This window comes from Columba livia, chromosome 5, assembly GCF_036013475.1.
Source record: "Columba livia isolate bColLiv1 breed racing homer chromosome 5, bColLiv1.pat.W.v2, whole genome shotgun sequence".
Lineage (NCBI taxonomy): Eukaryota > Metazoa > Chordata > Aves > Columbiformes > Columbidae > Columba > Columba livia.
This window is the reverse complement of record NC_088606.1, coordinates 64,936,549-64,964,373: the sequence shown is the minus strand read 5'-3', so window position 1 is coordinate 64,964,373 and position 27,825 is coordinate 64,936,549. Positions and strand designations below refer to the sequence as shown.

Genomic DNA, 27,825 nt, shown 5'->3' with positions numbered 1-27,825 from the left:
GTGTTAATGAGTTGACTGAGCTTGTCTGCAGAAGCTTAGACATATCATCCAGTGTTTAAAATTACATTATTTACTTGAGTTTTCTTACTCACTAGATTGATTTGCATGCCTCTTATTTGAATTCACTGAATTTAGAAAAATAATGAAGCCTGGAGAGGATGACATAAAAAATTTGTGTCTTTTGGCAGTTGCACAAAAATTAGGTGTGAAAATTTGTGGTCGAGCAAATAAATTGGTGTTTATTCTTCACTTTATAGCAAGCCCAACCACTGCAGCCCAGATGAGCCTGTCAAATCCAACCATGCTCCGGACCCACAGCCTTTCCAACGCAGATGGTCCTTATGACCCCTACAGTGACACGCGCTTCAGGAACAGCTCCATGTCCCTGGATGAGAAGAGCAGAACGATGAGCCGGTCCGGCTCCTTCCGCGATGGCTTTGAAGAAGGTCAGTGAACTATGCAGTGGTGCTGGAAACATTTGGAAGATGGCATTCTTACATAAACCAAGTATAAATTTGGTGCTTTTCAGTTCAGCATAGGGGTCCTTTCAGAGCAAAGTTCTCCTTGTGTGGAGCTCTCAGTGTTAAATAGAACTTTAGTCCTGATCATCATTGTTCTGATGTTGTTCATTCAGTGATCCCGCTGACATAGGAAAGCAAGTAAGTGTTTTGCCTAGACCATCACTGCTCAAGAAATTGTTTAAACGCATCCTGTGCTTCATTTTTGTGATCTCAGAATGACTCAATTCATACTTAGAGTTGGCATATTAAAGTGCTTCCATGAATAGGACTGTTCTTCTGAATCTGGGCCTCCACACTTCTGTTTCTAGTATAAATAATTGATACCAGCCAGACTGTTGTTTCTATCCTGATTATAATTTTTCCAGTATTTAATTTGTATTCAAATAGTCTTTAATGGTCTTTTTACTCAATGTCCTGAGCTGATATCACACGGATTCCACAGAAGACACCTGATTAGTTCTTCAAAACATGTAGTCTCTTCTTTTTCATAGAATCACACAATAGTTTTGTTGGGAAGGTCATTTGGTCCAACCCTCCTGCAATGAGCAGGGACATCTTCAGCCAGATCAGTTTGCTCAGAGCCCTTAATTTAATTAATCTTTATCTTTTCAAATATGTACTCATACCTGATAAAAGAAACACAAGTCCAGCAAGGGTTGAGCTCTGGGAGGGGGTCATGGGGAGTTCATAGGAAGCTCTTTGAGTCTTCAACCTCCTTCCTGGCAAGGATTGGGAGCTTGGTTGTATATGAAGGGCTAATTCATTATTGAATTTCCAATCTAACTGCATTACATTTAATTGTGTTTTAGAGGACTATGGCTGAGGGTCTTCATTAGGGGTTGAAAATTATTAGAATAATGCTGTAGGCTTGAAAACAGCGTCCTTGCAGGAATTAACCTTTGTTTGTGCTGTGCCCTCAGAAAGCTAGATGGTCATGAACTGTCAGAGTCTGCCTGATACCTAGTTGAATTCCATGCTGAAACGAACAGTCCTGTTCTTACTAAATAGTTCCTTAATATAACCTGTGAAGGAATTTAAATCACAGCATCTGTGTTGTATTTAGATGATTTGTTGTAAGAGCTACTGTAGCAAAATTTAGTCAAGTTTTATTCTTAAAAATTTGTAACCTTAGTCTTTAAGTGTGCTTAAGATTTCAGCAAATCCATGACAGAGGTTAAACTATCTCTTATAATTCAGAAATTATTGTCCAGGAGAATTTGACTCTGCAGTGGTAATGCTGAGGAAGTCTCTTTCAGATTTTCCTAAATTTTTAGCACCTAAACAGATAATAACATTTAACTAGATGGGCTTAATGGTTAGGTGCAGTCTCCGTTCAGGTTAAGGATCTTCTGTCACTTCTCTGGCCATACAGAAGGCAGGTGTAGCCTGCTCATTATCTCCTGCTGATCTCTCAGGGAATCACAAGTTATAATTGAACAAGCGCTTCTGAATATGGGATTTGTTGTCCTCTGCTTTCAAATCCATGGATGTGTAATTCACCTTCACAGAATGAGAGAATAGATCAAAAGTATGAATACATCATTCACCTTCAACCGGAGACAATGGGTTAAAAAGTATTATGGAAATTAAATTTGTTGTTAATAGACAAATTCATTTTTTACAGTTGACAGTGTCAGTAAAGCATAAATCCAGGTCTTAAATAAAGCTTGCCAACCTACTTCTTAATTATTTATTACAGACTGCAAGACGTTTGTTTCTTATTAACATCAGCAGGGTCAGGTTTTATTCTTAAAAGCTTTTTTTCTTCTGTTTGCATAGTGTGAAGTACAGTCATGTTCTCTCCTGTGTTTAGGGCAAAATGGTAGCTGGCCTTGCAGTGCCTAAACTCTTCTGATAATGAAGAGCTTCAGGACTAGAGAGATGGAGCAGGATCAGCCCCCGAACTACCCAGAACTTCAGGGAAAAACAATAAATAAAATATAAGTGGTCTTTTGTCGATGAAGTTTCCCCTCTTCCTTGACCACCATTCTTCCCGCTGACTCCACACAGATATTCCCACCTCCTAGACAGAAAGGAATCAAATTGATTGTCATTGGGATATAAATTTTTTCATTCGTTTTTGTGCTACTGACTGTAGGGTAGGACCTCTCCTTTCTACTCATAGGACAGTTGATCACAATTAGACCATTTCTTTTCTAACATTAAAAATGATACATGCTTGCGTATGCGTTTAGAGTTTTAAAATAATAGCTCCAAAACAATTTGGGTTTGTAGCCTGCGTGCAGATGCACGTTAACTACAAAAAAACAGCAATCACATCAAGAACATAACTGCCTTCAGGCTCCTAATTAAATAGCCTAAAAGTAGCCATCTGCAGATACTTCAGAAAGAAATTAGGCAAAAATATTAACTCCTTAGTTGTCATTGAAACTAGACATCTCAAATGAAACACACACTCAAATGATGCAGTTGTGACGTATTGTAAGGCAGGAGTATGATGCCCAGAGTTACGTGTGCTTTCACTTATTGTATTTTGAGTCTTCTTTCCTCCTTTTGAAGTCCCAATGTGATCTTAAAAAATCCGAGTTAATGCTGATTCAGAAATGCCTGTATCCCAATCCATTGCAAGATCTGGTTCTTCTCTGGCTGGTTGGTACGGTTGCTTTCTTCAGTACATTTCTATTAGAAAAAATTGAACAAAAGAATATAGAGAGACAAACCAGAAAATAATGTCGTATTCTCTGGCTTTCCGTCTTAAAAAAAGGTGAACCTAAGGGTAAAATGCAGGTAAGAAGAAAAGCGACAAGGAGATCTTAGGTGCCTAACATCTGTGGTATGAGGAAAGTTAAAATAGTTTAGGAATCTTCAGCTTAGAAAAATAGTGACTGAAGGGAGGGGATAATATATAATTTAGTGCATTGCAAAGATGTTTATCCATTACTTCCCATATCACAGGGGTGTGGAGACAGTCAAGGAACTCACTGACTGATTCAGCAGCAGGTCTAAAACAACTGCAAATAGTTATATTTCTAAACACAAGAAGAGTGTTTTTTGTTACAGACAAAATGTGTCAGTGGGTTCAGAAGTAGTTAACTAAGTTAACGACGGTCGGTAGGGCACAGCGACTATGAAAAATAATGGTCTGAGTGCAGTTTCCATCTCAGGAATTGCCATCTCTGCTGATTCCCAGAAGATGCAAAGGTTGTACCTGGGGAAAAATCACGGGGTGTCTGTCTCCTTGCATCCTTCTCCCTGAACACGGGCTGAGGCTGCAGCCAGAGATGGAGCGCACGATTACACAGACCCTGGCTCTGACTCACACTCGTTATTTTTATGTTCCTAATGCAGTACAGTCCTTAACATGTACCTATAAAGATCATTTTAATTGAAAATATGATTAACTAGAAAAAGCAAATGGGTGTGAGGGGTTTTTTAGACTTTCTTGTGGGTTTTTTAAATTCTCTTAAATTCCTCCAGAAGCCAAGTTAGACTTTGTTTACTTCTCTTTCCAGCCTTGCCTTAGGATATAATGTCAATGGGAAAGCAGAGACCATTTATTATGAATGTAGGAGAATTTCAGTAGGTAACTAGAGCAAAATGGCAGCTTTTCTAAACTTTTTCTTTTGGCTGGAGGATTTAGATCAAAGACGTGATTTGATACAATTTAATATGATTTATATGAAGTTACCTGAATGAAAGTTTCAATTAAGTGCATTTTGTTTCTAAAAATAAAAATAAAGGGAACATAAATTTGCATGTTTCAGTAGCAGAAAGAGTAGCTTCAGATAGGTTGTTGTGTTTTTTTAATAGCATAAGCAAAAATAAAATTATGTATATGTAAATCCTAACACCAGGGTGATGGTAACAAACTTGAGAATCAGTGTATATGTATTTCTCCTACTGAATGAATATTTAAATGCAAAAACTGTTTGACTTGAATTCTACTTTCTATAAAAGGTTTTGTAGGTCTGGTTATTTTCCTGTGAGAGAACAAACCTTGCCTTGTTAAAGAAATATAATTGCTTTAAAGAAAGACAAAAACCCTTGCAGAAATAGGAAATGTTCAGCTCCTCAGTGCCCATGATACAGCTCCTTGCAGCCAGAAGAAGGAAGATACAGCTGCATCTCCCCAAAACCCAGCATGGTTAAATTGTTAAAAGAGCTTTAAAAGAGCTTTACCAACTCAAAGTTTATGGATTGTATCACCTCGCCATGTATTCTTCAACCTGTACATTATTGATGCAATAATGTAATGAAGTTTATGATGGATAATGGAATTTGTGAAAGTATTTCTTCAGCTGGTCATTGGTGGTGGATGATTTGTGATGATTCCGCTGTGTGGTTGCTGTATTTATATTAATTGTTTATTTTCTTTCCTTTAGTGCATGGTTCTTCTCTGTCTTTGGTATCCAGTACGTCATCTATTTATTCGACGGTGAGTATAATGACATGAACAATTTGTGTTTACTAATCAAAATAATTGAATTGACTGGTCTTACTGTGCTAATAATTTTTGCCATTCAAAGACAAGGAAAAAAAAGTGCTTTTCATTTGATCATGTTCTGAGTGCCTGCTATGAAAGAAACGTTTACATTTATAAAGATGTCTGTGGATATTTAGCAGTATCCTCATTAAGCGCAGACATTAATGGCCTAAAAGCAGCAGTTTATTTTTGGAGTCAGTATTTTACAGCTACACTAAGTAAGTTTTGCTACAAAGGACCTCGGCAGATCTGAGGAGATTTGAACTTCATTACCTAAAGCACTTCAGAATTTGCTGAATGAAGTCATTCCAGCCTCATGTTAATGAGTTGCTACTGAAGAAGTTTGAGTAGGTTTTTTAATGCACAGATTTTCAACCTCGCATTCTGTGATTTTAATAATTCTAAAGAAGCCATTTATTCACTATGCCGGTAATATTTTCTCCAAAAGTATGTGTTCATTTAGGTTATCTGATCCTAAAATAAGGCTTTTACTGGACTTTCAAAATACAGGGGTTTTTTTAAATGCAGTTTGCATTTGCTTATTTTCTTCTAATAGTCTCAGGAAGGGTTTTCCATTTGAATATATGGTATGGAAGATCTTTCAAGTTAAGACCATACCTGTGTTGTCCTGGGGGGATGTTGTCAATATCCCAGTTACCCAGATTAAAGGTGGGCCGTGTGTTCCTGGGATGCTATGATCACGATTTTGTGGGGTTCTTAAAGCACAGCCCTTTAAAAAAACAAGCAATGGATAGTAATTATTTCTGAAACGTGTTAATTGGCCAGGATCTTTAATTTCAAATTGTTGTGCAAGTGCACTGCATCTTCACGCTTATCACACGTCCATGGTTGAAACAAGCATATGTGATACAAGAGTGTATGGAAGAACTTGCTCTTGGCCGATCATGTGTAATTGTCTGAGGAGTCTGTCAAACCAGCATAGTGTTATTTAGTGTTATTTCACATATGTGTTTTGCTTTTAAGAAGCTACGTGTGTAACATGGCCTTAAGACCTTGATAATAAATTGAAAATGCCACCTTTCATTGTTGACCTTGCCTCAAGCAAGGTCCTGATGAAGCCAAAATGGATAATACCTATTGGAAGGATGGAAAACAGACCTTGTCCTCTGGGCTGCTGTCCATAACCCCAAGAGCCACAAGGAAAGTACTCAGCAGCTTCTCTCTAAGCTCAGTTTTATGTGTTCTTGGGTGTAATTTTCATGGTGGCTGGTAGTGGAAGGGTTTACATAAGGATGGTAGAGTAACTCCCTACCATATACATCAGCTAATAACTTGGGTTAGAAACAAGCCCTTCATGTGTTTTCCTCTGTTTTTATTTTATAGCCTGAAGAGAAGTGCCAGTCGGAGGTAAGAGCATATTGTGTTTGACGGGCATCAATGTTCTGTCAAGACACCGCATTTTGCGTCTTGCTATTTTATTTCTCCGTATCATGGTGCAGTAAAGTGCTCTCTTAAAATATATAGATTCGCAAGCTACGAAGAGAGTTGGATGCATCCCAAGAAAAAGTGTCAGCTCTGACAACTCAGTTGACTGCCAATGTGAGTACAACTCTGAGAACAAACACTAACAGAGAATACATTTAACGTACCGATTACCACCCCAGTTTTTAATGAGTGACAGAAAGATTTCATGTGTGTAACATTTGTTTCGCATGACCTATGTGTTTAAAAAAATAACTACATGCATGTTGGACCTTCGCAAAAATAACATCCTCTGTCCTACTGAATTGTCTTATGTTGTTCTTTAAATGCTGAATCATAATATTAATTTGGCTTTATACATATACAAACCGTCTTCAGATCTTGTGGAAATTGTTGAAGACAGTGTCTTTTTTTATAAATAGTGTCTTGTTTTGTCGTTTGGGTGGGGTGAGGTACAGATGACGGTTATAATCGGTAGGAATAGAACTTGGTGGAAACGTGGATTGAAATGCATTATGCTTTGCTACTGCATAAAGGTGTGGGCTGATGACAGGTAACAGTGGCATGAAGGGCTCTGAGAACTTATATATAGAGTGGACATGCCTGATTTTTACCAGTATGAGCAATACTTCTGCTTGTTTCCTCTGAGGAATTTGAATAAGTAATGTAAAACACTTGGGGGAAAAAAAAAATATATATATTTGGAAGCCAGGAGATGTCAAAGCGGTGCTGTGCGTGACCCTGAGCAAGTTTATTTATGTGTTCTGTGCTGCAGAAATCTGCAAAACAGAAGCTTGCTAGAAAAATAAGCAATTCTAGGGTAAATAAGCTACAGATGAATAGTCATTAGATCATATCATACTGACATCCTAGTTTGTGGGAATGAATAAACATCCGAATGCATGCTACTGGAGAGGATATTCCTGTCCATCAGCTCTCCAAATGGGGGGAATACCAAACTTGGCACAGTAAAGGCAGCTTTCATCTGACTGGATACCTGAGCTGGTTTGCATCCAGAAGTATCTTTTGTGTGTAAGAAAGGAACAGAGTCTTGCATACATTTTTTTTTTTTTTCTAATCATCAGATTGTTAAATAACCCAGCTTATGTCCATCAAATAACTTGTTGGTTCTGCAACTCATCCAGCTCTGGCTTAGCTTTGTTACGTTCTTCTTCACTCAAGGTTCAGATTCGTCAGACTTACTCAACACAGTAGTAGCCTGTGTGCAAGAGCAATGAGTAGCACATGCTGTGCCTGCCCCAGCTTCCATTCATTTACTGAGGAATTCGAGTGTGGTCGCTGCTACTGTCTTTGCAGAGAATAGTTTTCAACAGATGCTGCTGCTGTACATTTTTTGTTCGGGGGCATTTAGGTTTCTTTGGATTTTTTGTTTGTTTGTGGGTTTTCTTTTTTGTCTCTCAAAAATGTTAGAATAATTTATTATTTTGGTGGTATTCCATTTTTCCTTCATTCACTTAACTAAAATTTGGGGTTTTTTTAATTCATGCTATTTCAACTTTTTAGACTTGGACCTGTCCCTTATTTGTCAATAAATCAGCTACAGTCCACTGCAGAGGTGGTGCTATAACTGCTCTAGTACTATAGTTTGGTCTTTAGCTGCCTCTTTTCAAGAAAACATACTCTTTTCTTGTAAAAAGCCAGGTTCGTTCCCAAAAATATCAAGACTAATAAGTGCTGTTGAGACGCTGCTTTATGGGTGTTTCCTTGACACAAGAGTTTTGGGGTGTTTTTTAAATGCTTTTAACTTAGGCAATTTTAATTAATCTCGTTATTTATGGTTACCCCCCCCTGAATTTTCCTGTATACACACTGAAGATTTGATGCTTCTCAAGCCATCAGGGGCAAGAATTCTGAAAAGGTTCTGCTCCAGCTATGAAGGGAGGATAACTATTTTCTGTAGCAGACTGTACAATTTCCAGATAGGAATAATTACAAGGTGCCTGATCCAATTTTGAAAGCAACTTTTTATTAAGGTCAAAGCATAAGGGTTTGTATCCCATTATTAATCCATGTGGTCCCACTTGCCCATTTATTCTTTGCATTTGCAAAGTATCACTGAGGATTCTTGGATATCACTTTTGTTGCTCCCTGTTCATCCTCCCCAACAGAAACTTTGCAGACTGTGTTTTTAAAACAAATATTTAGGTTTTCAAACATGTGTAGTGTGAGGGTTTAAATTACTTTTTTGCTATTTTCTCACAGTCTCGGCTTTGCTTATTTTCATAGGGGCTGATGGGAATGAGAGATGCACATCTCCGTGTTATTGTAGTGCTCATGTTTGTTTTCATTACGAATGTGAGAACAGTTATTTAGGATAAGTCAGCTGTGTACTGCTGATTAATACGTCTGGAATAGCACTGTGAAGGATTTTGCTATTCTGTATATATTTAGGCAAATGTCCTTTTCCGCTTGGAAGGATTTCTCACAATTCTTCTTGTTGGTGTGTGCATAGAATTATTTTTAATAGAGAAATAAAATGTTATTTTCTATGGTTAGTGTAGGTTATTGTGGCTAATTAGGCAAATATATATTGAACTATGCCTGTGTCCAGTTATTTGTGTACATACATATGCATGTATATCTATAAAACAGTGGCATGTCATTGGCACTATTTATCAAGTTCCTTTCCATCTTTTCAATCTACTTTTCCTTCCTTTTACTTCTCAGTAATGTTCAATTCTTAGCTAGTGGTCTTAATAAAATCGACAATGAGTTCTCAGTGCTTCATAGGAAAAAAAAAAAGGGTAATTGGCCAAGCACCAGGAAGTTTTGGGTGATATTTAGCATATAGACCTTGGTTGCAAGCAAGGTGCACTCCGGTGTTGGAGAAGTCATTGAGTCACCTTTTACATGTTAATGATGTCCCACATAAAAAGTCAAAGATTGATTTCAAAAATGAGCAGCAGGAGATGTTTAGAATCTCTCTGTATTTTGTGATAGGAGGTCTTTACATGTCATCGCTTGCAATAGCTTGGGGACATGGCTAGATAACCAAGGACATACTTTCAGGTGACAAGGTGCATTCCCTGAAGCATCCTTTAAAAGCCACAGTATTGCACGTTTTACTGAATAAATGAGAATTTCAAACTGGAAAAAAATCCCACCTTTCTGCTCTGTTAGAATAGATGTGAAATAAGTGTCCTGGCTATTGCAATTGTGGTATCAAAGAAGTGGATGTAGCAGCTGAGTGAGGAGCCACCTCCAGAAAATGTCCTACTGTTGTCCCAGGTCACAGCGTTACTCCTGTGTCTCTTTTCTAAAGCTGTTGGGAGCATCATTTCACAGGGTGCTGCTTGTGGTAGCTGTAGATGAAAGGGCTGTCATTTTCTAAAATTCTGAAATTGGTCTGTTACCGTTGGCATTTCTAATTTTCCACAATTAAATTGTTCCTGGTAATTTGCAAATATTTTCACAATGTATGTTCTACTCATTTGACCTTTTCTAATCAGTGTTATTTTCTCTGTATCGTTTACACAACAAACAATGCGATGCAGGAGATGGTTCATTTAAATACGTGCAGAACTATTCATGTTTTGGGGGGGAAAACAAACTGTTTCTGTATGGTTGAACTTTCAGGCTCACCTGGTGGCAGCATTTGAGCAGAGCCTGGGGAACATGACGATCAGACTGCAGAGCCTGACCATGACAGCAGAACAAAAGGCAAGCTTGAAAAATACATGGGGAACTCTTAACTTCAGTTTCCAACATTGTTGCTTGTGCTCCTTCTGTAGTTGAGGGGGAAAAAAATAACACAATTTGCCTTAGTTTCCTCAGTTGTGCTGACAGAACAAGATTTATAAAACCTTTTATAAAATCCCGATTTTTCTCACTAGGATGTTGTGGCAACTAATCAGGTTACTCCAATAAATTGTTGCTTTGGGCACAAGCCTTCAATATTGCAGATTTTTGTAACTGATTTCTTCCCAATGAATCCACATGCATGCGCTTTCAAGAGAAACACCAAGAAGAATCCTTGCAAGACAGATAATATTGGATTTTTTGATAGTGTACTTGAATGCACATTATTTTTGTATTACAGAGCATGTACATATTATTTATCATAATAAAAAAGCCATTTGCAACATATTGAGGCCGGACTTTCCCAGGTATACCAAACCACGTTTTGCTCTCCTTGTACATATATATTCCATAAATTCTCTACTACAAATGCTTAGATTGAAAGGTGGCTCCTTTGGAGTGGTTTGATACGATCTGCATTTTCGAGTGTATTACCACTTTTTTTTGTTCTTATTCAAGGACTCAGAACTGAACGAGTTAAGGAAGACAATTGAACTACTGAAGAAGCAAAATGCTGCTGCCCAGGCTGCCATCAACGGAGTCATCAACACACCTGAGCTCAACTGCAAAGGTGAGAAGCAAACGCCACGTATAGCAACCGTGGGGTGCCCATGAGACTTTAGTCCGCTTGGTAATAGCTGATGTAACCATCAGGGATGAGCTTTGTCTCTTGGCCATGCTCTAGGTGCTTGTTTTGGTATCATGGGGATTTGAAATCGTATCTGTGTTAATAGTGCGATATGTTCTATAGAAGTAAATGGGTGTGTTGGGTACGTGAGAAGGCATTTTAACAAAGCTTTTCCACCTTCTGTGTGAACTCATTAAATTTATTATAAGCATTTAGTAGTTCATAGAATCATTTTGGTTGGACAAGTCCATCAAGTCCAACCATAACCTAACTCTAGCACTAAACCATGTCCCTGAGAACCTCATCGTTTAAACCTTTCCAGGGATGGTGACTCCACCACTTCCCTGTGCAGACTGTTCCAGTGTTTCACAACCCTTTCCATGAAGAAATTTTTCCTAGTATCCAATCTGAATTCACCCATTTCAGAGCTGTCAGGCACTTTACTTTCTTTGGCATTTTCAGCAATTCCCAATGTAGAGTCCAAACGCAATCCTATCTTATCTCACTTCTCTTGCTCATGCCCATAATTTACACTTATATCCAATTTCTTACTTAATTTTGACACGTCCTCTGCCGGTATTCAGGACCTGGAGCTGCTCAACCCGCAGACCTGCGGATCCGAAGGCAACACTCTTCAGACAGCGTCTCCAGTATCAACAGCGCTACCAGTCACTCCAGTGTGGGCAGCAACATCGAGAGCGATTCGAAGAAAAAGAAGAGGAAGAACTGGGTGAGTGTATTTTAACAGATTGCGTGGGTTTTATATAAAATTGTCAGAACATGCACGGTGAAATCGAGCTGCTCAGCTCCTCCTTCCTCCTCTCACGCGACAGGTCAGCACAAGGGCTACGCGGGGTTTAAACCCTGTGTAAACTCTCTTTTGAAGGCTTAATTGAGTCCTAAGTGATGTATATGCTTGTGTTGACTCTGCCTGGGATTGAATTTTAGCTTAACAGCCAAAAGGCCAGTCTTAAATTAGAAATAGCTGTCAAAGATCAAGTCTGGCTAAAAGTAATATGATGTCCAACCCCTTAGGGAAAATGCAACGTCTGTCATTAAAGTAAAACAAATCGACAATGAAAGATCATTCTTACTTTTTTTCTTTTTGGCTCATAGGTCTTTCTTTTAAGTGAATGCGTTAAGCACTTAAAGAACTCTGTTTTGAATGTTACCCTTGAGTTCTACAACAAAAAGCCACCAATTTTTAAACATTTATTGTGCTGGACCTTTATTTTGCAAGATTTTGGAATACTTACCTGTCATTTCCCATTTTTCCTTCTTTGCTCATCATATACTGTGTACAAGGTACCCTGTACTGGAGGAAAGGTACATTATATTAAACTCCATTTTCGATTAGACCATAAGTGCCTTAGTGACCTAGTCTGATTGTAGTTTGGACTAAAGTCCCTAGATCCTTTATCGTAGCCAGTAAAACAATCCACCCCTTCCTTCCCGCTGAATTTAAATCTCCCTGGACCTTTTGGGTGTACAGATAAGTCCGTATAGATACAAAACGTGGTTTCAGCTGGTAAAAGCTTGATTTATATTTGCACAATATCCTCTCAGAAATGTTTATGAAATTCCTGAACTGTAAGAAACAGCTTCCTGAGCAGGTTCTTGGTTTTATTTCTCTCTTATCCCCGTGGTTTTGATATCTTGCCAGCTTCTTCGTAACAAAAGTATTTCCACTCTGCCCCTTAAATAACTGGCTGAATGGAAATAATGTCATCTCCAAATCTTTCTTGTGCTGGGTTATACGTTAACTATAGACACAGTAAATTGCTGTCACTTTTAAATTGCCAACGACTCTTTAATTTGTGAGACAAACCTTTTGTAATCATTAAGCCTTAGTTCAGATAAAACACTTCTTAATTTTTTGCTTTAGCTTCTACTCTTTGTTATTGTAACCTGGTAAATATTCTCTTACATCAGCCTACAGTTCTCATTCATCAGATTACTATTTTTAAATAAGGTTAAGGAAAAATGCCCTTATTATAAAGAGAAATAAAGTAGAAATAAACAGGATAGTATTTTGATGTTGTTATTAAAAATGAGTACATCATTGCTGCAAAATGAAGACTGGAAATTAAACCAGTAATTTACTGAGAAAAATATGTAAGTTGAGTCTGAATCACACATTGTTTATTCCCAAATACCGAGGAAGTCCTCATCCAAGATCTTTTTGTTAAAAATGGAAACAATGCAGCTGTCAATTCAGAGCTGAAACACCAGATTTTTAACATTTCTCACTGTAGGAGTCTCTGTCTAGTTTAAAAATAACTTTCAGCTCATATTAAGCCAGCCTGTTTACAACATGTAATTTGCAATAGCGTTAAATGGTGTTCATAGAATATCCTGAGTTGGAAGGGAGTGACTCGGTACAGGGCAACTTAAAAGTTAAACTATATGTCTAACAGTGTTGTCCAAACACTTCTTGAATGCTAACTGTTAAGCTGTAACTTTGGGATAACATCAGTTTAATCACATGAATATGTATTCTTTTGGTTGTTTGGAAAGTGGCGGTCACATTAACAGCGGTTATTTTAGCTGCAGTTAGGTGGAGAACATTCAGTCTTCCCACCTGGTTGAAATACCTGTTCCCACAAGGAAAAACACAGTATTAACTTGGCTGTGAGCCAAAACATTCTGTCCGAGCCAAGGAGAAAATATAATTAAAGTAGTTAAGAGATCTGGGTCTGGCGTCTCCCTCAAGTAGTGCAAAAATGACCTTATGTTGTTTGAAACACCTGGTTCTGGAAAATACAGGGTTCCGGTTTTAAAGTAACTGTTGGTCTTCGTTGATTATTGGTGATGTTTGTCTTAGGAATCCAAAGCTTTCCTTATCACTGGCCTTATCTGTTAAAACATGTCTTTTTTCCTTCCCCCACTTCCTTTTGCTTGCGCTTCCTCCGGCAGGTCAATGAGGTAAGGAAGAACTACTTTAAACTACGAGATCCAAAGCTAACCCGTCCATTTACATGACTAACCATGTCAGCACCATTAACCTTGGCTGAGACACGTTACGTTAAAGCTGCAAGTTGCTACAACATCGCTTGTTGCACTGAACGGAATTTGCTGTAAGATAGTTATCTTAAAAATAGGAAGCGTTGATATCCAATCCCATTGACCTTATTAATCTCATAAAATAGTTAAGGGAAAAAAAAGCTTTTTAATTCGTTTTTTACTCGTATTAAAATACGTGAGTTTGGCTGTATGGTTTGGAGTATTTGCATGTTAGAGTTTTTACTCTGTGGCTTTTTCTGCCTGCTTTCATTCTTAATGATGTGCCTACTGTTGTGGTCTTGTTTTTTTCAGTTACGCAGCTCCTTCAAGCAAGCTTTTGGTAAAAAGAAATCTCCCAAGTCAGCATCTTCTCATTCAGATATTGAGGAGATGACTGATTCTTCGTTACCTTCTTCACCAAAGCTACCACACCATAACACCACTGTTTCAACGCCATTGCTGAGAGCTTCCCATTCCAACTCTCTGTAAGTGATTTATTTGGGTTTTAAATAGAAAATTGAAAAGAATGAGCAAAAATCACACTTTCAACTCCTGCCAGTTTTGAATGTTCCATAGTCTAAGGGGATTACAGGCAGGGGGCAGAAAATTTGTATGCATGTATACAGAGAATTAAATATATTTAAGCTGACTCCCAACACAGCACCTTTGTCTTAGTGTCCAGGAAGCCAAAAATCATTGCATTGTTACTGTAGTGCAATTTAATATTTCATCGGGATGCTCTCCCAGCAGAACATATTGAGTATGAAGAGTATTTATAACCAGGGCGACCTTGGAGTGCAGAATTAATTGGATCTCTTGCTGTTAATGAAACAATCCAGGCCAAGCCTGGGATTTTGTTTTCTCTGTTGACTAAGGCAGTGCATATTGTGCTAATCTGCCATGATGAGTTCCCAATTAAGTTGACAAATTCAGATAAAAGTGAGAATTTACTGGAAATCAAAGCATGGTTTAGTGACAGAGCTGAACTTGAGTAGTAGCAAGCTGTTATGTAGGCTCATCTGTAGGACCAAACCATACCCTTCTGCCTGTGTTTGTATGAGAATGAGATGTAGATGCATGCTTAACCCATTTTATGTTCATGGGAAGGTCACAGGCGATCTCAAGTCTTCATTTTGACCACCTGTGAAATAAAGTTCAATAATAGCCATACAGCACTGTTTCGAGTCTGAACTCACATTTAGAATGTGCTTGGAAAACTTTGTAGAACAGATTTTACATTAATTCTGACAGTAGTTTCATCACTTGAGTAAGATAAATACAGGCAGTTGTAAGAGGCAGTATTGTGAAATATATAATTACCAGACAGCCTTACGACCTTGTAGATGTGATGCAAAGCTTGAGCCTGATTTCAGAACAAATGCATTGGAGTAAGTATGCAAACGTGAAGATTTGTCCATCCCTTGTTTTCACAAGAAGAGGTGAAAACAATAGCAATAATTTCCAGCCGTATAATAGCGATGAAATGTTAGTAGCAGAAGATAATCCCCCATGACTTTTTTTAAGCTTCTCCAGTCTCTTGAGCCGCACTCAGTGAGTTTCTGGTGACGGAGGCAAATTGTGCTTCAGAACTCTAAGGCCAGAAAGTTGTCAAATGATGATCCCATCTGTCATCAGTCAAAACGCTGTGTGCATACGTCTCGTCTTGACATGAAAGCCAAAAGGCTAAACATGAGAAAAGAGTAAATATGGGAACTGAGGCAAGGCTACAGCACAAGTAAAACTTGTGTATTTTGGCCTATTGGCTTTTTGATGGGGAAAACATCTCTCATTAACCTGATTTAGAGAGAGACGTTTAAAATTAATCTCCCTTAAAGCATGCAGCTGTGTAGTTGATCTTTATATAGATACACTTATGAATGTGCTGAAATGTTACTCACCCAGATTTTTTTTTTTTGTGGGAGGAGGGAAGAAAAATGCCACCAAAAATTTTTAAAGCATGAGTGCTTTAAAGTGAGCAGGAATTTATCACGCTTGAATAGGTGTAGAGTTCCAAAGCCCTCCAGAACAGTTCAGGGAAACCCAGCTGTGCACACCTGGTGAGCTTTAAATCTGTCTGTAAACTCATCAATCTCCAACCAACTGCTGTTACTGCCTGCACCCCCTTAATTTATTTAGAGTTTGGCTTTAGAAGTTTTCCTTTATGGCAACTACCATGAAAGAAAATGAGGACTACCCAATAGTATTTGATTTCCAGAATTCTGTTCAGATGCTGATTTCACTACTCTCTAATGTTTACATGACCTATTTAATATCAGATTTATGGTATTACTAATTCAGCAACCCAAAATTGTTGCCTGCCTCCTTCAGGATAAAAGGGTTTTATTCCTCCTTTGCTAGTAAGTGCTGGGGAAGCACCACCTGAGAAGTGACAAATGGTCTCATTCAATGTCTGGTTTTCCATCTTCTGCAGTATTTCTGAATGCACTGACAGTGAAGCTGAAACGGTCATGCAGTTACGAAACGAGCTGAGAGATAAGGAGATGAAGTTGACCGATATTCGTCTGGAAGCCCTTAGCTCTGCTCATCAGCTCGACCAGCTTCGGGAGGCGATGAACAGAATGCAGGTAAGAGATAACCACCCCAAATACTGCAGCCTGTGTTGGTGTGTTAAAGGTTGGCCAACCTGCCACACAGTAAAGAGCAGAAAGAAGGTAGATCAGAAGTTTTTGAATGCTTATTAGAAGTTGGGTCTAGTTTTGTGCCAGTGTTAAGCCTTATACCTTCATTAAAAGTCAGCTTGAACGTATAAAGTCTGCTGCCCTCAACTCTGCAGCTGTAAATGTTTCAACCCTAGAAATCTATGGGGGGATAATTTTGTTGACTGTCATCAACCTCTTAATATGTTCTCTTGCTCTCTGTTTTAAAGTTGCTGCATTTCAGTGATCAGTGAATTCCCACATATTTATGTTTTTCTAAGATACTTTGAAAAGTTTTGTGGAATGGACTTTGCAATAATTAAAGTAATTAATTTATTTAAGTAAATTGAAGTAATACGAAAATGGCATTTCTGCTAGACTACTATTTATTCTTCAGTTACTTATGTTGCTCTCTTTTAAGTGTACGTTTTCACTGTGCCTTCTAACTCCTGGCTTGTCTTTTCAAGAGTGAGATTGAAAAATTAAAAGCAGAAAACGATCGGCTGAAATCCGAAAACCACGGCAGCTGTAGCAGGGCTCAGTCTCAGGTTTCCATTTCATCCTCTCCAAGACATTCAGTGGGTCTCTCTCAACACAGTTTGAACCTCACGGAGTCAACCAGTCTCGGTGAGTTTAATGAGAAAGGCGGTGGGCAGGTTTTGTCCTGCACTTGGGAAGGTTTGGTTTGGTTTGGTTAGCCGTGGAAAAATGAAAGCATGAAAATTATTAACAGTTGAGGTGTGGAAATATGTCAGGAGCTGGCACAAAGCCTTCTTTTAAAATGTCGTCATAAGTCTGCTACGCCCTGGATCGGAGTTGTCCAATTATGACCTCAGCTGCGAAGAGTCATGTTTAAAGCCATTTAATGGTGTACATTTGCCAGGGGATATATCGTAGGAAGGAAAATACAGAGTAACCAGCTAATAATTTTCAATGACATTCACTTTTTAAGAGTGATACTGATATTTGGTAGGGAAGTCAGTAAACTGGTTCTTACGTTGTTACTTCTGGGTGTGCGAAGCCCAGATGTGTTGTGTTTGACTACAATAGACAAGTTGGTGTAAATCAGAATAGTCTTCGTTGTTATTAAGACACAGCTGTGAAGCGGTTGATGTTTTCTGTTCACAGACATGCTGTTAGATGACACTGGGGATGGGTCTGCACGGAAAGAAGGAGGCAGGCACGTCAAAATAGTTGTCAACTTTCAGGATGAAATGAAGTGGAAGGAGGTGAGTTGTGCATCGTCCCCAGCTTTGAAATATAAGTGACTTTGGAATGGGGCAGAGAATTCAAATTGTTTTGGAGGCTTTTATTTGCAAAATATTTTTTACAATTTTCTCTGAAGAATAGTACTTTGGTGTAACACTAGTGATAGCCAAGGTGCTCAGCTCTCTTCTGCTTCCTTGGAACTGCTGACAGCCAACACCACCAGTTCAGGTTGTCTCGTCGACTCAGCCCGCCGTTATTTTTTATTTTACAGCTTCTTGTTGGTGCCATCAGCATTGATGGCCACGAACCTTGAAAGTAGCACAGGGCTGCTAAACTAGACCATATGTCAGTGATATAGGTGATAACGTTAGTATTTAAGCCTTTCAGTAGCACCTCTGCAAATGAGGCCACTCTTTCAGCATCAAGGACTAATCTGTACCTTGGGACAGCATCTGTTTAAGACTGATGTGTTAAAAGCCACAAAAAACTCTTGAGCGTTTCTGTTAAAATCAATAAAATTGTAAGTAATAACAAAAGTGATCCAGTGCGTTGATAGAAGATGCACCAAAATGCTAGAAGCACCAATATTCTGGAAGAACTTAATGGATCCAGACTGGGAGAACTATAGCTTATCATTCTAGTTCAAGTTGTCCCCTCTGGTACAGGTATCCTGTTCTGAATGACATCTTTCAGATGTTCTCCGTTCTCAAGTAATTGAAAGAATCCTAAATACCCTAATACATTTCAGATATTGTAAAATTGGGGCCCACGCTGTGTGTGTAATGCATGAGTAGATGGACTATGCAATCTTTACCAAGCACTGACCTTGCTGTCTCACAGTATTAGTACATGTAAAAGCATATTTAAGAAATAATTTGATGTCTTTTGTAAGAGAGGGACAACAATCTTAATAATAGGAAATAAAATTGACTCCGCAGATCTTTCCATTGAATACTAATTTTGCATTAAGAAATTGCAGACCTATTTAAGCAAATTAACATTAAAACTATATTGCTAGTTCTATCGGACTCCACTGTGCTCACAGTGAAATGATTCCTTAGATTTTAGTTAGACTTGAATTCTTACTATAGAAATGAGATTATATAAAACTATATATATACACATATATAACTATGTATATGTATAATCATGTATAATTTCTATAAATCTATTTAGATTTGTATGTCTGTGGCAGCATTTCTAGAAGTAAATAGGATAAACCTTGCAAATGCCTCATATTTGGTTCTGAAGTCGTGGACATATGAACATGCCATGGACTTTTCTGCCTAGAATTTTCCTAAGAGTCTTTCTGTCTTTTTCCAAAAGTATCATCCTCTCAGAGGCTTTTGAATTGTTGATGGATTGATTAATAAGCACCTTTTACCTAACATCAGTACCAATCTAAGTATCCTTTAGGTTTCTGATTCCAACAGTGTAGAAAATGCTTAGTAGAAAAGAAGGATTTTTGTGTAGAGTTCAGAATTCACTAGTGGTAAAGATGTACCATAATTTTCTTTTAAAAAAGAGATATATTTATTAACTTATTCACATTTCTATGCATCCAGGATTCGAGGCCTCGCACCTTCCTTATAGGCTGCATCGGAGTCAGTGGCAAAACCAAATGGGATGTTCTGGATGGGGTTGTGAGGCGCTTGTTTAAGGTTAGTGAGTACAATTTGCTGCGTGCTTGAGTTCTCCTGTTAGATTTTGGTGGTACCAAGCAATGTTTAACTTGCTGTGATTATTACTATTATAGCATAGAACAAAGTCACGGCGATCTCAATGCTTCCTAACTTTTTGCGTGCCTTTTTCGCCTCAGGAATACATAATTCATGTGGATCCCGTCAGCCAGCTGGGTCTGAATTCAGACAGTGTTGTGGGCTACAGCATCGGAGAAATCAAACGCACCAACAGCGCTGAGACACCCGAGTTGTTGCCCTGTGGCTACCTGGTTGGAGAAAACAACACTATTTCAGTGACCGTCAAAGGTAATTACGTTTGACCTGTCTGTTGTAGTTCTCACTAATTACAGTTACTAGTCCTATTTTCATTTGATAGAGATAGCGCTTAGACGATGCTAACCCTATAAATTCAGCAGTTTTTTGAAGTGGAACGGTAGGAATAATTACACACACGCAGTTTTCTCCACATATCTTGAACTGATTCTTGGAAGTGTCCCGGAGAGGACGTCACGCCACAAGGGACATCATGGAGATGTTTGAGCACTAAACACCTTCCAAATGAATAAAGCCTCAGAATTACATTACCTCTTTGTGACAGCTATAGTTGTTATTTCTTTCATGCAAAGTGAAAAGAATCTTGATGTCACTTGCTTGTGATTTGCCTCACTGAACAGTCCCTTTTCAGGCACCAGTAGAGAGGGATCCCAGAATTCATCCCAGGAACACCTTAAAATCAGGGCTGTTTTTTCAGAATGCGTGGTTTTCACAGTTCTCATCAAATTAATTATATCATGCTGATAAGAATTCAGTGCTTTTATTTCTCATGTGGTTTCTCATTTAGTTTCTCTGAGAACCATTTTTCTATGAAAGTTGTACTATGAAATGAGGTTTGAGGGAAAAATCCTCAGCCACTGCATTTTAAATGTACATCAGTTCGCTCAAAGCTACACCATTGAAATCCTGAGCATAGATCTGTATCAGGATGGTAGAGTATTTGGGAGCACTGAGTATTTGAGAGCACTGAGTATTTGAGAGCATTTCCAAACACTCTGCAGCTCATTTTCCCTATGGCATTTGACTGAGAGTAGTTGGATTTTTTTGAATATTGGTGTAAAAAATCGGTTACCTCGGGTAGCAAATCAGTGGGCAGGAAGACAAAATAAGCCATGAAATGTCTCAATTTACTGAGGCTTGATGTGAACCCAGGCTATTCTGCTTACTTAGAAAACATTGTCCAACAGTAGATTCCAACTGAAATACTGCTTAAGGTCTAGGCATATCTGTAAAGCTTAAATCTGATTTTATATTTAACTTGCATTGGCTTGACTAGTGCTTTGAAGGTTCCTATGTGATAACAGTTTTCAATAAAATAGAAATGTATTTAATCAATTCATGGAAAAACGCATATACCTTTGAGATATAAAGCTGCCTGTACAAATATTTAATATTCCAAGTAGCCATTGAGGTGCAAACATTTCTCTGTGTGATCTGCCAACTTCCCTTTCTGCTGTTTATTTTGAAGCACTGTGTATTTTCCCTGAGCCAATTCTGCCTAAAGTGACTGCTGACATCGCGTAAATGCTTATCAGCAGGAGTTTTATGTTAGAAGAGATAACTATCAGCATACAGAGGAGGAGTTTAATTACAAGCGTGTGGGAAAGCAGGGGGAGTTGATGATAACTCTTTTCTTCGTCTAGCGATTCAAAAGTAAACAGGTAAATTCCGGATGAACGCGGACCGGACGTGGCGAAACGCTGCAAAATGGATGGTTTGTGTGTGAAAAACGTGGCCTGGAATTATTTACTGTGGCAAGTCTTGCAAGGTCTTAGATACACTATAGGGTGCAGCTGAGCTCATTGAAAACTGGGAGAGCTGAAGGTTAAGCCCACAGGTCTTTTCTGCACTTGTTTTATTAATTTCAGCTTCATATGTGCCCCTGTCGATCATGGGGGATACCAGAGTGGGGAAGGGAATTATCTCTGAAGTGGGAAACACCTTGGGCAGGTCGGATCTAAATCTGTTGGGTTCAAGTGTTATTTTGGGGGGTTTTCTCCTCCTGTTGCTGGGCCGGAGTACATTCACAAAACACATTTTTCAGCCCTCCAGTTTTACTATGTAGTCATTTCAACTAATCTTGGTTTATTCAAACTCCACTAACAGGATTGCTTTGCAGCTTTACAACTACTTAGCAAGAAAGGAGAAAACAACCAAACCAACCAACCAAAAAACCCACCAAACACAACAAAAAAAAACACCATGCTTTAAAAAATGCAGATAATTTGATAAAAAATAGGAATCCCACCAAATAAGATTTATTTTTTCTTGGTGCAGGTATCTGCGAGAACAGTTTGGACGGTCTGGTGTTTGAATCACTGATCCCAAAGCCTATACTGCAGCGTTATGTCTCTCTCCTGATGGAACACAGACGGATTATCTTATCTGGCCCCAGTGGCACTGGTAAAACGTACCTAGCGAACCGTCTCTCTGAATATATGGTCCTTAGAGAGGGCCGGGAGCTGGCCGATGGCATTATTGCAACCTTCAATGTGGACCATAAATCCAGTAAGGTGAGGAAATGGAAATCATCCTTGCACAATTAATGCTACTGTGTATCAAAATCAGAGATTCCTCCTTTATTAATCCATCAAAAGCTGATTTTAAACTAATCTTTCTTTTTAAAACATTATGTTAATCTTGAAGGGAATAAATTTAAGATTTTCAAAACTGCAGATTCACCTGATGCTGGGCCTGAAATAGCAGGCTTCCAGGTGTATATTTAAACATCTAAAAGTCTCACGATTTTCAAGTGCTTAGGAGCCTGAGAATTGCTGGGGAAATTAATCCGCTGCGTAAAATTCCCAGCAACTTAAGCAATCCCTATTGCATGGGGATGTTTTTATCCCCAAAACCCTCAAATGCATCTCTAGGCTGTCAGGAGGTTCTGCAGCTGCAAGTATCAGCAGTTGTGATCTGCGTACACTGGTTTGGAGTGACTGTTGTCCAGACACATTCCTGCACTTGGTAAAAACATGTCTCTGCTTTTTATGTGCTGCTGGTTTTGCTGTATATACCTCCAGATTAAAAAAAAAAAAGGTATGTTTGATGTCCTTAGGCATAGTTTCCTCTGGAGGAAAGGAATGGTTTAAAGTGCGGTTGTAGACCACTGGTATAATTTGAGACATGCTAGGGAATACATGCTGGGGAGAGCATTTCAACCACACCCGGTCACCTGGCAGCAGCCCCACGAGCTCAGTCTTCTTTCATGGTGTGACTGAAAGCATCTGAATTTGGCCGCTGCTGAGGGATGCTTTATTCCAGATTAATTTTGTTGGCGGCATTTCGATAGAAACACAGCGGCAAGCAGATGTAACAAACCTAGCTGGGTTGCAAAGTTCGCTTTGCTGCACTACGGAGAGTTGAACAAGTTCCCAAAAAGAAAGAAAAATACATTTCTAAGCTCCGAGTGTAAGATTAGGACAGAGTGAATGAAAACACACAGACCCAGACAAGAACATGGTAACCCCACTTGAGGCCCTTATCTCACACGGGATTTCTGATATAGTCTTTAAATCTTCAGCATAACCTACAAAAGAGAAAGAAAACTATATTCTTCTGTTTTCTCATGGACAATGTGTGCATTTTAAGACAGAAGGCTCTTTTGCTTTACATTTCATTACAATGCCAGCAGATTATTTATCTTACCTGGATTTTCAAGGAGTATGAAGAAAACTCTCTTTAATTTGATGTTTTTTCTTAATTTTCTTTATGTACGCTTTACAGGAACTCCGCCAATACCTGTCCAACCTAGCAGACCAGTGTAACAGTGAAAATAACGCCGTGGACATGCCTCTTGTTATCATTTTGGATAATTTGCATCACGTCAGCTCGCTGGGAGAGATCTTTAATGGACTTCTGAACTGCAAGTACCACAAATGGTAAGGAAATAATGCCAGAACACATTCAAAATTTCAGTACTGCAGTCAACCCAGTGCCATTGCAAAATGTGGTCACAAAACCAAACTCTAGATTAAGCTGGTAAAATGGACTGGACAGCCAGACTGTCCGTATTATGGACAGCACTTTAGAGGTATTTTCCTTCATAACATGATCAATTCCTTTGAAATCAGTAATAAAAAGGAGTGTAGAGTTTGGGTAATTTGCATTCACTTCACCCAGTAGCTCTTCGATACTAAAACCCCATTTTTTGTGAAAGTTTCCTGCTTTGAGATTCCTGTTTTGCTTTCAGAATGTGATGTTCTCAGAAGTCAGATTCTCAGCAGAGAATTTGGTCATTAGTAGCTACAAAAATCTTTTTGACAAAAGAGGTTTGAATAACCCTTTTAAATGTTGAGATCTTACTAAAAAGTTGTTTTTCAAAATTTACGATTATGATTTGCTTGTTTGTTTGTTTGTTTTTTAATAGTCCATATATTATTGGCACAATGAACCAAGCCACCTCCTCAACACCTAATCTTCAGCTTCACCATAATTTCAGGTACTGTTTATTCATGTTTCTTATTTATGTTTGTGGGCTGGCACAGGCGTAATGGCTACTGAGTCACCTGAAATTGTTCTTATCAGACGAAACAGCAAACCGAGAGAGAAACACCATTTGTTACTAGTTGCTGTCCTAACATGTGCAGCTTTGTTATGATGCTGTTATTAAAGTAACTTCAGTTCATAAAACTTTTCCTTTTCAGAGGATTGTTAAGATATTTGATCCTCTAACAAATTGTAAATAAGACTATTGGCAAGGCAGATACTGAATGAGAAATAAGCTTAAACAATGTGCGTTACAAATTGTTTCATCTAGAGAACTCATCATTACAGAATTTTTGCTAAGAAACATGTGTGACTGGGAATCGTGATAGTAATCTAGAAATAATAAAAGAAACTTAGCCCAGAATAGATCCGCTCAGTAGCTTGAAAGAGCAATAATGGACATTTCTGCTGTTCTGCCGTAGATGGGTGCTATGTGCAAACCACACCGAGCCAGTCAAAGGCTTTCTTGGTCGTTTCTTAAGAAGAAAACTAATTGAAACAGAGATCAGTGGCAGGATGAGAAATGCAGAGCTGGTCAAAATTATTGATTGGATTCCCAGGGTCTGGCAGCATCTGAACAAATTCTTGGAGGCTCACAGCTCCTCTGATGTTACTATTGGTAAGTGCTCTGCCCATATGCCCGGGCGTATATAAATATGTGTCTTTTTTTTCTTTGTATATCAGGTGCATCCTTGTGTATCACCTTGTGCTCCACCAGGTTAAAAAGGTTTCTTTAAAACCCTATTTTTAGATTGCAGCGTGCTCTGTACAAAAAGTAATTGTGTTACGAAATCTGATTAATTGTTCTTGCCTCGAAGGCTATAGTTTTTCAAGTAGATTCAGAGGATTTTTGAGCTCTCAGGAAGAGCTACTTACGTTCTTTCATCCTTGGCTTCTTTCTCCAGAGAACTAAAGTTGTTATTTGGTCTTATTTTGAGGTGTATCTTGATTGGATTGTAATACCTGAATTTCTCGTTCCAGGTCCACGGCTCTTCCTCTCCTGTCCGATAGATGTAGACGGTTCTAGAGTTTGGTTTACTGACTTGTGGAACTACTCCATCATCCCCTATCTTCTGGAGGCAGTTAGAGAAGGGCTACAGGTGAGTAGGCAAAAGTGAAAAATTACAGATCATAGAATTGTTTTGGTTGGAAAAGACCTCCAAGATCATTGAGTCCAATCATTAACCTACCACTACCCATCTTGAATGGTATCTGTTTTAAAGGAAACACAGCATTGGACAAAACTGAAGAATGCCAATATTTTCTTTAGACACAACTTTGCACACTGAATACCTACATGTCTGTGAAAATGGAGCTTAATTGTCATTAATTTCAGGCAGAATTATTCTCTTCAAACTATTTTGAAAAATGGAGTGGCAGCACTGAAAGTCCAGATTAGATTGTTTTTTTTTAAAGTTGTTCAGATGCCAAATTACTGATGTTTGCAGTGGGGGGAGTTAGTCACCCAAATATCTTTCAGTAATCTGTTCCAGAAGCACACCCTAAAATTGTATTGTACCTCTGAAAAATGTGTTAGTGGTATTCACTGAGTTATGCGGGATTTTCCTTTGTGAATCAAATCTTTCAACAGAGGAGAAACAAAGCTGTGTATGGAGAGAAACACATTAATGAGTGACAGGATCAGTATCGGTGACATTTGGATTACTTCTCAGTCTACAGAATGAATTTTTGAGTAGATTCCTTCATAATTATTTCAGAGGCCATAGTGAAATAATCATCGATTGCCTGTACTTAGTAACTGATTCATACTCTAGCAACTTGGATAGTTTAAGCATTACCACACAATTCTTAGTGCATCTATGACAACAAAGCATGTTGGAATCAGGAGGAAGGTTCCACAGAGGATTGCTATTGACTTACCGTGCAACTGGAAAAAATGACCTTTTTTTTATTCTTCAGTCCTCTCTTCACAAAGTAAGTGTGACAGCATAACATGTAAAAGACAGATTTGGAGATAAAAGAATCAAATATCAGTAAATTCTGGGCATTGCATGCATGAAAGCTAAAAAAGAGATCACACAGAAATAAAAAGGTGGAGCACAGAATCTAGAAGACTGAAAAAGGGCTAAAGGTAGATGGAAAATAGGAAATTATGGCAATGCATTGGGAGCTTCTGTTTTGGTGAAGAGGACAAATGCCTTTTTGAGGGCATAAGCTATAATTACAGCTGATAAAGGTAGGAAAAGAGTAGTACTTCTGTATGTAAAAAGACTTAGAAAGTTAAAGTGGAAAGGGTTCAGAAAAGAGCAGTGGGTATCAGTAAGATACAGGAGTCATTCAGTGAGAGACAAGAAGCCCAATCTATTCAGTTTATTCAAGAGTAAGCTAAAATGTTATGTGGTATATGGGAGTCTCCTGCTTCAGTCTTGCAGGGAAAAAATCTAGTGGATGTTTGACAAGTTTGGACTAGAAAGATTCAAACTATAGGCAAGACATGGCTTGTTATGAGTAAGAATAATTAACAGCTATGAAATTGCACTTACAGAAGCAATAGATTGTCTATCACGTATGCCTCTGTGTCTGAAGTCTTTCTGAAAAATGATATTACTCCACGTACAAGCTCCATGGAGAGCCACTTGTGTTGCAGAATGGTTCGTTCATGTTTTTGAAAATAGTTCTCTCCATTCTGCTCCTGGTGAGGGTTCACCATTGCAGTGTTTGGTAGGATGTCTTGCCATTAAGATATGTTCAAGTGTAAAAGATTTCTTTTGGAAAATACTGGGATTTTGCTTTGATTTGCTTGCTTATTACGTTTCTTTTCTATGCACTACCCTTTCTGTATTAGAAGTTCAGTCTGAGTACTTGTAGAAGTACTATATTAAAAAAAAAGGGAGGGAGGGGATTTTACATTGTCCAGTAATGACCACCTTGGGCTTCATTTGCTGTCTGTACAGCAGAGATTTATAGATATTAGCAGAGAGAGAAGACAACCTTGTCATAGAAAACAGCTGTTACTAATGGCTCCTTTCAATTCTATGAAATACATGAATTGTTCAACAGGTTGGGTCAGAATGTGTGCAAGCTGTGTTTACTATTGAAAATTTGTCATTGCCTGAAGACCTCATTTTCTCTGAGATAATTGTGTTAAGCTCTTAGATCTGAAGGACATGATAGGTCCTAAAATACAACACACACAAACACACAGAGGAACTTTCCTAGAAAAAGAACAGAACCATTTTACATAAAACTTCCCATAAAGGAAAGTAACTGGAGCCAATAATATTTTTGACCTAAAACAAGTGACAGGAGAACGTGTGACTTTTTTTCCTCCTGAAAAGGAGAAAACTGATCCTCACAGGGATGCTTGGGCTCCTTGAACTCTGTTTTGAAGCTCTTGTATTGACTGATCAGTAGTTGTGGAAAGCATTGAAAAATTAGTAACAGAAACACAGAGAAAGAACAATAATTAATAAAACCATATTCTTGTTTGCTTGTTTTGCCTGTTTTCCACATCTTTCCTTAGGTTATTTTAATTGCTTGTGTTCCGAGTATAAGGATTTCAGTTTCTTATTTTGCGCTTTAGGTTCTGTATCCACTTCAGTCCCATTTCCCTGAATTCCACTAGCTCATTTCCATTTAAATCCTTTATCTGTTTACTCTAAAACTTCTTTTGTTGACTCTGTGGATGAGAATGAGACTTCAGAACTCGAAGAGTAGCCAGAGTTGTGCTAATTAATATTCAAATGCTAGAAATGTGTTTCATTTGGGGATATTTTCTGCCCCTTACCTTCTCCAACAACACATCTGCTCTTGCGAAATTGCCTGCCAGAAAGGAAGGGTGGACTTCTCATTTCACTCCGATCCCTGTGGATCTAACCTGAACTATTTTTATATTTCTGTTTCTCGTTTAGAGAAC

At 38.4% G+C, this 27,825-nt stretch overlaps 1 protein-coding gene across 9 annotated transcripts in view; it reads left to right on the top strand.

The window, feature by feature from the left end:
• Positions 1-27,825, top strand: part of NAV2 (neuron navigator 2) — a 372,685-nt gene that overhangs the window by 337,637 nt on the left and 7,223 nt on the right. For all 9 annotated transcript variants that reach the window (XM_065065515.1, XM_065065517.1, XM_065065511.1 and 6 more), the window contains 18 exons: positions 258-446; positions 4,865-4,917; positions 6,310-6,333; positions 6,451-6,525; positions 10,006-10,089; positions 10,687-10,798; positions 11,440-11,585; positions 14,171-14,343; positions 16,290-16,443; positions 16,983-17,142; positions 17,644-17,744; positions 19,290-19,385; positions 19,544-19,712; positions 21,738-21,973; positions 23,187-23,341; positions 23,830-23,901; positions 24,371-24,567; positions 24,930-25,048. In XM_065065515.1, the coding sequence (XP_064921587.1) occupies positions 258-446; positions 4,865-4,917; positions 6,310-6,333; positions 6,451-6,525; positions 10,006-10,089; positions 10,687-10,798; positions 11,440-11,585; positions 14,171-14,343; positions 16,290-16,443; positions 16,983-17,142; positions 17,644-17,744; positions 19,290-19,385; positions 19,544-19,712; positions 21,738-21,973; positions 23,187-23,341; positions 23,830-23,901; positions 24,371-24,567; positions 24,930-25,048 (2,315 nt within the window). The remainder of the gene's footprint in view (positions 1-257; positions 447-4,864; positions 4,918-6,309; positions 6,334-6,450; positions 6,526-10,005; positions 10,090-10,686; positions 10,799-11,439; positions 11,586-14,170; positions 14,344-16,289; positions 16,444-16,982; positions 17,143-17,643; positions 17,745-19,289; positions 19,386-19,543; positions 19,713-21,737; positions 21,974-23,186; positions 23,342-23,829; positions 23,902-24,370; positions 24,568-24,929; positions 25,049-27,825) is intronic.